Source organism: Physeter macrocephalus, chromosome 4 (genome assembly GCF_002837175.3).
Source record: "Physeter macrocephalus isolate SW-GA chromosome 4, ASM283717v5, whole genome shotgun sequence".
In the NCBI taxonomy this organism is placed as follows: domain Eukaryota; kingdom Metazoa; phylum Chordata; class Mammalia; order Artiodactyla; family Physeteridae; genus Physeter; species Physeter macrocephalus.
In genome coordinates this window covers 60,350,109-60,361,122 of record NC_041217.1, presented here as the reverse complement: position 1 = coordinate 60,361,122, position 11,014 = coordinate 60,350,109, and the positions used below count along the sequence as shown (strand labels likewise).

The window sequence follows — 11,014 nt, the reverse complement described above, 5'->3', positions numbered from 1 at the left end:
TCGTGCCCCGGTCCGGGAAGATCCCACATGCCGCGGAGCGGCTGGGCCCGTGAGCCATGGCCGCTGAGCCTGCGCATCCGGAGCCTGTGCTCTGCAGCAGGAGAGGCCACAACAGTGAGAAGCCCGCGTACTGAAAAAAAAAAAAAAAAAAAAAGTAGAAGAATTTATCCAAGGGTATATGTATTAACATTTGGGAAATGATAGAATATGGGACTTATGACTCCAAGACCAATGCTTTTACACTCTGCCAGAGTTTCCATTTCTAAAACTCTCATTTAGCTGAAAAATAATTGCAATGGCTGTTAATAACAAATCATTGATTTTATGTTGGAAAGGCCAGTTTTAGCTTAATGCAGTGCTTCTCGAAGCGTCATCCCTGGACCTGCAGCATTGGCATCACCTAGGAATATGTTAGACATGCAGATTTTCAGGCCACATCACAGATTTACTAAATCTGAAACTATAAGGTTGGAGCCCAGTAATTTGTGTTTTAATAAGCCCTCCAGGTGATTCTGATGACTTCTAAAGTTTGAAAACTACTCGTCTGCAGGCTTTTTTTTAACTGTAAAAAAAATACACATAAAATTATCATTTTAACCATTTTTTTCGTGTTGAGTACATTCACATCAGTGTACAACCAATCTCTAGGACTCTTTTTATCTTGCATAACTAAAACTCTGAACCCATTAAACAATAGCTCATTTCCCTCTTCCCCAGCCCCTGGAAACCACCATTCTACTTTCTATCTGTGAATTTGACTACTGTAGGTACCTTATATAAGTGAAATCATACAGTATTTGTCTTTTTGTGCCTGGCATATTTCACTTAGCATAATGTCCTGAAGGTTCATCTATGCTGTAGTATGTGTCAGAATTTCCTTCCTTTTTAAGTCTGAATATTTCATTGTATGTATATATCACATTTTGTTTATTCAGTCATCTGTTAATGGACACTTGGGTTGCTTCACCTTTTGGCTAGTGTGAATAATGCCTCTATGAACAATGGTATACAATATCTGTTCCAGACCTGCTTTCAGTTCTTTTGGGTATATACCTACATGTGGAATTGCTGAATCATATGGTAATTCAATATATTTAATCTTTTGATGAACTGCTGTACTATATTCCACAGCAGGTGCACTATTTTACATTTCCACCAGCAATTTACGGGGGTTCCAATCAATTTCTCCATATCCCTGCCAACACTTGTTACTTTTGTTGTTGTTGTTGCTTTATAATAACCATTCTAATGGGTGTGAAGTGGTGTCTCATTGTGGTTTTGATGTGCATTTACCTAATATGATTAGTTATGCTGAGCATCTTTTCATGTGCTTATTGACCATTTTTACATTTTCTTTGGAAAAGTATCTATTTAAACCCTTTGCCCAAGTTTTAATAAAGTTGTTTTTTGTTTGGGTTGTAGGCTATTTTAATTCTCTTAAATGTACTGTTTTAAATTGTTAGACAATTCAGAAACTCAGCTGTAAATCTAAGTAGTTGAGAATGTTAGAACTGGAATTACCTGTCCCTCAATTTTATGGCCTTAGGCAAGTTCAGTCTCCGCCCTTTTGTCTCATCTATAAAAACAACAAGATTGGAGTAAATTAGTGGTTGGGAGCTATATTTTACAGAGAACTAGGGAGCAGTTCTCCTTTTAGATTTATAAGTTGAGAAAAGTTTCCATCAGTTTAAAAAAGAAGTTTCAATATATCATCTTTAATGATTCTTCTCATACTCTAAGCATTTAAAAGAGTGATATTAAAAAAAAATTAAGAAATATATATTACTGTTTCCTTTCTCTTCGCTCCCTACCAACGCTTAAAATTATACATCTGCAAAGTGGAATTAATTGCTGAAATATTGTTTCTAGCACCATTATTTAAAAAGTAAGAACGATAAAATAGATAACTCATAAGGACCTACTGTATAGCAAAAGGAACTCTGCTTAATACCCTGTAATGACCTATATGGGAAAAGAATCTAAAAAAGAGTGGATATATGTATATGTATAACTGATTAACTTTGCTGTACAGCAGAAACTAATACAGCATTATAATTCAACTATAGTCCAATAAAAATTAATTTTAAAAAATTGGGCTTCCCTGGTGGCGCAGTGGTTGAGAGTCCGCCTGCCGATGCAGGGGACGCGGGTTCGTGCCCCGGTCCGGGAAGATCCCACATGCCATGGAGCGGCTGGGCCCGTGAGCCATGGCCGCTGAGCCTGCGCGTCCGGAGCCTGTGCTCCGCTACGGGAGAGGCCACAACAGTGAGAGGCCCACGTACCGCAAAAAAAAAATAATAATAATTAATTAATAAAAAATAAGAATGACTTAATGTATTTACAATAAATTGGGGGCACCCCTGACCCCAAATTTACCACAGTTTAGAAGTTTATTGATTTTTACCAATAGCTTTGATGTTTCTTTGATCTGGTCCGTCAGTGTTTTGAAACATTGACAGTATTATATACTCGTAAGTGCTTTCTCTACTGTCTCCTTTTAAAATATCTATTTTAAGTTCATGTTGACATCATACATAGTCTCCTGATGACAGCATAGCAGTGGAAATTTCTGTGTTTTGTTCTCTGGTGGGGAAACTTTTTTTGATATTTAGTTTATGCTTTCCTTTCCCAGAGCACTTGATAATAATTAATCTATGGTAACCTATACATGACACGTAGCAGTTGCTGCTGCAAGCCACCTAAGTTCTACATTAAGAATTTTAGACTATACTTCTTTCGAGATTTAACTGTGGTCGAATCCTTCTTAGCCACTTTAGTTGAAGCCAAATAATTAATTATAAAGGTCAAAGTAGATAATTCTAAAGAGCAATACTACATACCCTTAAATATTTTATTTTAACTTAAAGACTATAAATATATATTCATTTATCAATCATTTACTATAAGGCCAGAGCTTTGATTTGTGTATGGATCCACTGGTTTTGAGTTCCACATCACCTGTCTTGGATGAATTATACCATAGTGCATCCTACATGATTTCAGTTTAGTTTTCTTTAAAGCAGAGCAAGTTTATAGACACTTTCATGATAACAGAAACCTGCTAGATTTTTATGTCTCCCCACCATCTTTTAAAATTTATTTTATTTTATTTATTTTTGGCTGCATTGGGTCTTTGTTGCTTCGCGCAGGCTTTCTCTAGTTGCCGCGAGCAGGGGCTGCTCTTCCTTACCGTGTGCGGGCTTCTCATTGCAGTGGCTTCTCTTGTTGCGGAGCACAGGCTCTAGGCACATGGGCTTCAGTAGTTGTGGCTCACGGGCTTAGTTGCTCCGTGGCGTGTGGGATCTTCCCGGACCAGGGCTCAAACCCATGTCCCCTGCGTTGGCAGGCGTATTCTTAACCACTGCACCACCAGGGAAGCCCCTCACCCCATCTTTTTATATCTGTCTTGTTCACACCAAATTTGACAGCAAGTTTAACTTGCCTTTATTCAATCTTTCCAAAACAGTCACTTAGTTTTCATAGAAATAACAACCCTCTTTCTGTGTTTCACCTGTTTACCTAGTTCATTAAATTAAGTAAATTACAGTAACAAGTAAAACTGGTATAAACAGGTTTGAAGGCAAAGACAGTGACTTGATAAAAATATAACTCAACTGGTTAGAGCAAAAATGCATGAGTGCAATACAGAATAAATAGCCCCTAGTCATGAGTATTCAGCCATGGGCATCCTTAGCTTGTTTACAGAAGGAATGGATATCATTGGCTAATCTGGGGAAACTATTATGTGAAGGTCAGTTGAGGGAGCTTTTTGTTCATAGTCTGTTTGTACGGACTGGGTTATATGTGTGTGTATGTATATATATATATATATATATTTTTTTTTTTTTTTTGGCTGCTCTTCATGGCATGTGGGATCTTAGTCCCCCGACCAGAGATCAAACCCAGGCCCCCTCCAGTGGAAGTGCAGAGTCCTAACCACTGGACCACCAGGGAATTCCCGATTGGGTTATATTTAACTCTTGAACAGTATACCATTTTGTGTGGCTAATTTTTCTCTGTTCTCCTTAGGAATAAGTCAAACTATATTTCAAGATTATCTCTGCAGATTTTTAATGTCTATCTACTTGCTTTTCCAGCTGGAACTACTTATATAGACTAATTCACAGTTTAAAATCTTGAGAACTTTATTATCCCTAAGCATTTTGGAATTGGAATATTCTATAGTGGTATTTCATTTTTAGCCCTCCTCTAGAAGTGTCATATGACTTTTTTTTACTAAAGGAGAAAATATTGGAAGGAAGGAAGGAAGAAAGGGAGGAAGAAAGGAAGGAAAAAATGTTTTATACTATCTGATGAGTATTTACTCCACCCAGTGGAGATAACCAGGTGCCAGAAAGAATCACACATTTGAAAACCAGTTTTTAATTGATGGAAACACAGAGAACTAACTTGAATCTACTAGATGCCAAACTCTCTGTATTGGGTTATTTAATACATTATCTAATATTTAATCTTCACCAGAAAAAAGGTGTAAAGGTACTGAGGTTCAAAGAACTAGAACTGTTGTAAGTGACAGAGTCAGGATTTGAACCCTCAGTTCTAATTTGACTTCAAAGCCTAGGCTCTTAAACACTTACAGGACCCCCTTTAAAAGTCACTGTGGGTCTTTCTATAATTGGTACTTTCTCCCCATATTAGGGAGTATTTTACATAATCTTGCGATATACTCCACACACTCTCTGACTCTACAGTTCTATTATTTGAATAAAGTTCGTAACAAAGAAGAATAGGAACACAGACCTTCTGCCCCTGAGGCTAGAAATACAGGAAAAGGTACAGAGACTAATATTCCCTTATCTCTGCTTCTCTAAAGATGTAAGCTACTATTTGTTGTTGATAATAATAATATTTTCCAGGCACTATGGTAAATATTTTTGAAGCATATTATCTCATTTAATCATATATCTCTTTTGCAAGGGTAGCTATTCATATTCTCATTTTATACATGAGGAATTTAAGACAATGTGTTATGTAACTTGACCAAAGTCACCCAGCTAGTAAATGGCAGAGATTAGATTCACAGTAAGATTTTATAAGGTAATTTACATGAGGTTAGAGTGGTATAGAAGTAGAAAGGGTTTTGGTGTTTTTTTTTGGCTGCATCGGTCTTAGTTGCGGCACTCGGAATCTTCGTTGAGGCACATGGTATCTTTCATTGCGGCACAGGCTCTTCGTCGTGCCTTCGCGGCGCGTGGGCTTCTCTCTAGTCGTGGTGTGCAGGCTCCAGGGTGCATGGGCTCAGTAGTTGTGACACGCAGCCTCTCTAGTTGAGGCGCGCCGGCTCAGTAGTTATGGTGCGCAGGCTTAGTTGCCCCGTGGCATGTGGGATCTTAGTTTTCCAACCAGGGATCAAAGCCAGGTCCCCTGCATTGGAAGGCGGATTCTTTACCACTGGACCACCAGGGAAATCCCCTAGAAAGGGATTTTTTTTTTTTTTTTAGAAATGCAGGAAAGGAAACTAATATAGTATTATAAATCAACTATACTTTAATTTAAAAAGAAGAAGACTAAAGAGGCATAACATCCAAATGCAGTGTATTATCCTGACCTAACTACTCTGGACAAGAAAAATAATGTTTTAAAAGACATCTGGGGGCAGTTGTCAAAATTTAACTATGCAGTGTGTATTAGACAACAGTGTCTTTTCCATGTTAAATTTTGTGATTAGATTGTGGGTATATAAGAGAATGGGAAGATAGTCTTGTTCTTAGCAAATGTACACTAAAATACTAGGAAGTCAAAGGGCATGATGTCTACAACTTCTTTGTAAATGGGTCAGAAAAACTATATATACATATAAAGAAAGAGGATAATAAAGCAAATATTTCAAAAAAAAAAAAGAGAGAGAGAAAAAAAAGTGGGAGAGGGGCCTCAAGACCTCTGTGGGAGAGCACAATTACTAACATGTCCCAGAAAAATAAAATGTATACTCTGAGCATAAACAAAATCATGGCTGCTACCTTCCTCCAAAAGACAATGCTAGAATATAGCCTATAGTCATCATAGATCTATTACAGTGTAGTAATACGTGGACTGAGTAGAATAATGCTAGAAATCAGTCCCTTTCTTCCCCTCTACAACGGCAGTATTCCACCCTGCCAAAGTGGAACAGATATGCAACGGAGAAAATGTACATTGGGACCTGGAAGAAGAATGTAAGAGTGATGATTAGGAGCCATTTGGGAAGAAAATCACAGGACTATGGGTGAAAATTAACAAGAAAAGTAGTACTGGTCATGATTTACCTCTACTTATACTTCAGTATTTAACTATTTGCCCCTTTTTCAAGCCAGAATCATTGCTTCCTTGATCTACTGACTTTATTAAATCAAAACCATTTGGATTTGTTTTAAATTTGTAAAAATTCACAAGTATGCATATGTTCTATTTAGGAGAAAAAAAACCCTGTGCTGATTTATATTTTTCATATAAGAGCATCTTTTAGAAACTCAACCTGAAAATGAATTTCTTAAAACCATATTTTCTAATGACATATTTAGGATTTGATTTTAAAATTGGAGAAAGGGAAGAGGAGAGGTGATGTAAATATGGCAGAATGTCAATAATTGTTGACTGGGTGATGGGTATGTAGGGGTTCTTTGTACTAGTCTCTCTTATTTTACATAAGTGTGAATTTTTCATCAATAAAAATCATTCTGTTATGTATTCTAATCTCTGCAATAGAGTAGCATAACTAATATTCTAGTGAAGACTCATTACTAAACTTTCTGAGTGTTGCTGATGGTAGGGTATGATTCTATAAAAAACAGTGTTAAAAACATACCAGAGAAGAAATGACCAGGTATACTTTGACATTAAAGAAAAATTATCTAACCAAGAAACTAAAATTATAGCAGAGTTTTTCTGACACTTCCACTTTTAAAAAAAGAATAACATTGCAAAAAACATGAAAGGAGGAATTTATACAAATAGCTTTCAGGCATCTTCCACACCAGTGGTTCCCAACATGCATAAAGAATATATAAATTCTTATGTGAAAGAAGTATCATTTGTAGAACAAAAATACAAATATACTTATAGAAAAAATATATACACACACTACTGATTTTCAAATATATGAAGCTGTTTAATGTGATTAACAAAATACAACTTAATTCAAAAAGCATTTCTGAATTCATTGTAACTTTTTGTCATGATACATTTTTTCTTAATGCATGGATACTCAAATCATAGCTACAGTCTGAAAATCTCTGAAATAGTTTGTGTTTTAGTTAAAATTGAGAACCATTACTACATACTCATGATGCTTTTTTTCTTTCTTATGTGTTAATGTGTATTTCCAGGGGTTGGTGTGTGCTGGATTGGCTGACATGGCCAGACCTGCGGAAAAACTCAGCACAGCCCAATCTGCTGTTTTGATGGCTACAGGTAAATTAAATGAATATTTTCCATACAGGGCGTTCAATAATTTTGTTTTATATCAATGTACTTAACTGTTTCATGTTTGAAATACATATACACACACTTACACAGAAAGAAATTTAACAGTGTTAACTCTAGGAAGTTATTAGACTATAGCCAAAGAAGGCAGAGGAGGGTTATAAAAATTTCCCTTTGATGTAAGAACTGAGTGTTTTGTGTCATGCTGAATTATAGCAACTTCATTAAAGTCTCAAATTATAGCATTTCTTTGTCCTACTTTGTGTTGTCATAGTCTTATTTATAATTATTTTACTCTAATATTAAATGTTCAAATAAGATTGCAGCAGTACCTATGCTTTTTTAAAAAAAATTTTTATTTCAACAGGGTTTATTTGGTCAAGATACTCGCTTGTAATTATTCCCAAAAACTGGAGTCTGTTTGCTGTTAATTTCTTTGTCGGGACAGCCGGAGCCTCTCAGCTCTTTCGTATTTGGAGGTAAGCTTACCACAGATGTAAAAAAAAATCTGCCTCAGAAGCCATCTGGCTGGCAATACTTTTTTTTTTAAGATTCATATATAATGCTAAGACAGGATGTGCCTGAAGCAGACATTAAACATTTCTAGAAAGCCTGGGGGTTTGAGTTAAAAGTGTTAGGCAGTATGTTACCTAGGTTTTAAATCTGTGTGTTACCTAGATGTACAGCCCTTTGATAGAGTCTCTTTTATTAAGATAAGATAACATATATAATTTAGGATATATTAGGTAATTTTCTGCATGAACTTTTTATCACTTTCAATTATATATAATAAAGTGAGACTTAAATGTATAGTTATATAGTACTGGAAATGATGTTTAAAGTGAGGCTGCTAGTTTCATTGGAAAGTATGTATTCCGTGAGCATTGGAAATTTTTTAAATTCAGTGATTAATATTATTTGTCAGTGACTGGTTAACAGTCTGCAGTGAGCTTAGATGAAGGCTCTGTCTTGATTTGAACCATAGAACCTTCCTAAATTACAAAATAATGTTATGAATAACAACTTTCTAACTAAAAAAATTGAATGGGGCTTCCCTGGTGGCACAGTGGTTGAGAGTCCGCCTGCCAATGCAGGGGACACGGGTTCGTGCCCCAGTCCGGGAAGATCCCACATGCCACGGAGCGGCTAGGCCCGTGAGCCATGGCCGCTGAGCCTGCACGTCTGGAGCCTGTGCTCTGCAACGGGAGAGGCCACGACAGTGAGAGGCCTGCGTACTGCAAAAAAAAAAAAAAAAAATTAAATGATTTCAGAAGAGAAATAGAAAACATTGAGCTATATAATTTACCTTCCTTTCAGAAGGCATTCTAGGGGCTTCCCTGGTGGCGCAGTGGTTGAGAATCCACCTGCCGATGCAGGGGAAATGGGTTCGTGCCCCGGTCCGGGAAGATCCCCACATGCCACGGAGCGGCTGGGCCCGTGAGCCATGGCCGCGGAGCCTGTGCTCCGCAACGGGAGAGACCACAACAGTGAGAGTCCCGTGTACCACAAAAAAATAAATAAATAAATAAAATAAAGAAGGCATTCTATTCTGCATAGTATAGTACATTTTAATTTCATTCATCTGTACCATCCCTAGCTTTACTAGTAGCTTAATTCTGTAATCTTTTTATAATATTCTAGCACATAAGCATAGATGAATAAACTTGCTCATTCTACACAATGCCTGACAACCATTTTTAGGGCTTACTTATATCAATATAAGCTTCAATTAGTACAGAGATTTTATTCACAGAGTACATTTCTCATGCACCATCTCATTTTGACCTTATATTAACTCATGATAGTAGAACTATGAGAACACTAGTGCCACATTCAGAAATATTATTTCTAATATCAGAAATTCAGGTTTAGTTTGACGAAAGGATTTTTGGCCTTTCAGTTACAATAGCAGATTAGATTTAGTTAGAAATATAAATGTTGGACTCTCTGGAGGACTTAGGAAAATACTGTTGAATATTTGAAATCAGGACCTTTTGAGAAATCTAGGAGGTATGGTAGGCTTCATGGAATAAGTTCCTTCTTGTGCTTATTCAGTTTTCCACTTTATTTTCAGCTGAGAAGAATAGTAAATGAAGCCCAGGGTGATGTAAAAGGGAAAGACTCTGTAGCTTTGTGGTTAATTCTTCTTTGAATTAATGAGAATTGAAGAAATTGTTCTTAGTTTCAATAAACTTTAAGTGTTACAACCTCCTACCCCAGTAGCCTGCCTGCATCACAGAATTATATTTTATTTTTAGTGATTAGACAGGCCCATTCCCAATTGATTTTATTCTCAGGAAAGATGCTTTGTGAGTGTAAAATTAAAAGTTCTAGATGACCACGTTTTGGTAAACTTTATACATATATTCACATGTTTGTCATACTCTTGTATAGCTCCGGAATGAAAATATTCTTACATTAAAATAATATTTTTGTACAGGGAACTATATGTCAGTTAAGACGTTTTGACAGTTGGAAACCAGATTCAAATAAAGTCCTTGGATTACTCTCCCATCTGCCTGTTTCTTCCTATAAGCCTCTGGGAAGATTGTATTTACAACTGTATAGCCTCTTGACTAGAGAGAAAGAAGAGATGGAATATGCTTCCCATTCCCTTCCTATTATATAAATGTATCTATTGTGATTCATGATTTTTTTCTTTCTGTTTTCTTTATAGATATAACCAAGGACTAAAAGCTAAAGCAAACAAATAAGAGTTCTTGATCACCCTAACAACCTAGATGTGGACATAACCACTGGGACCTAGTTTGATTTATTATTCAGTTGTCAATGTAACCACTGGGACCTAGTTTGATTTATTATTCAGCTGTCAATGAGGTGATGCTAACTGTGCTAACATTTGTAAGGCATAAAATCTAACTGTAATTGGGAGATAGTACTTGATTCAACAGAAAAATAAAGCAAACTTTTAATAATATTGTCTCTTTACATATTACTTAAGGAATTTATCTATGGATATTAGTAACATTTTTTTTTTACTATTTGTCCATAATAAATCATACTGCTCATACATACCACTGGCCTCCTTCTGTTCTAGTCAACCAAAGTGTGTGCGTATAAGAGCACACATATTCCAGTGAGTCAAAAGATAGTCGGAAAGTTAAATAATCTGTGTACAGTGAAGGATGATGAAGTAGCTAAAAGTGAAAGGAAATAGAGCTAAAGAGAGTGAGAAATGGGTTGTGGAATGGCCGGCAACATGACACCTCAAACTGTTTTAAGATATTTTAACTTGAAATGAAGAATCTTGTGAAGAATATTATTTTTTGTATATTGTATGAAAGTCTTTTACAGCTACAGAGTAACAAAGGATTTGTAAATTTTTGAAATATATGCAATAACTGATGTGATGTGAATAGAAAAGCTCTAGAGTCAGGCAGACCTGAATTTGAATCCCAGCTGTGTGACTTATAATCTCTGACTTTGGGCAAGTTAAGAAAGTGTCCAATAAAATACTGTGTGTGTGTGTGTGTGTGTGTGTGTGTGTGTGAAAAAAAAAAAGAAAGAAAGTGTCCAGCAGAGTGCCTGGGACATAAGTCAGCTTTCTGTAAATGTTTGTGACCTTTGTCCC

The 11,014-nt window shown here is 36.3% G+C and overlaps 1 protein-coding gene across 2 annotated transcripts in view; it reads left to right on the top strand.

Annotated features, from left to right (window-relative positions):
• Window positions 1-10,358, top strand: part of MPC2 (mitochondrial pyruvate carrier 2) — a 24,424-nt gene extending 14,066 nt beyond the window's left edge. For both annotated transcript variants that reach the window (XM_007121638.4, XM_028488677.1), the window contains exons 3-5: window positions 7,326-7,410; window positions 7,790-7,901; window positions 10,100-10,358. In XM_007121638.4, the coding sequence (XP_007121700.1) occupies window positions 7,326-7,410; window positions 7,790-7,901; window positions 10,100-10,136 (234 nt within the window). In that variant the 3' untranslated portion in view covers window positions 10,137-10,358. The remainder of the gene's footprint in view (window positions 1-7,325; window positions 7,411-7,789; window positions 7,902-10,099) is intronic.
• The last annotated feature ends 656 nt before the right edge of the window (window positions 10,359-11,014 follow it).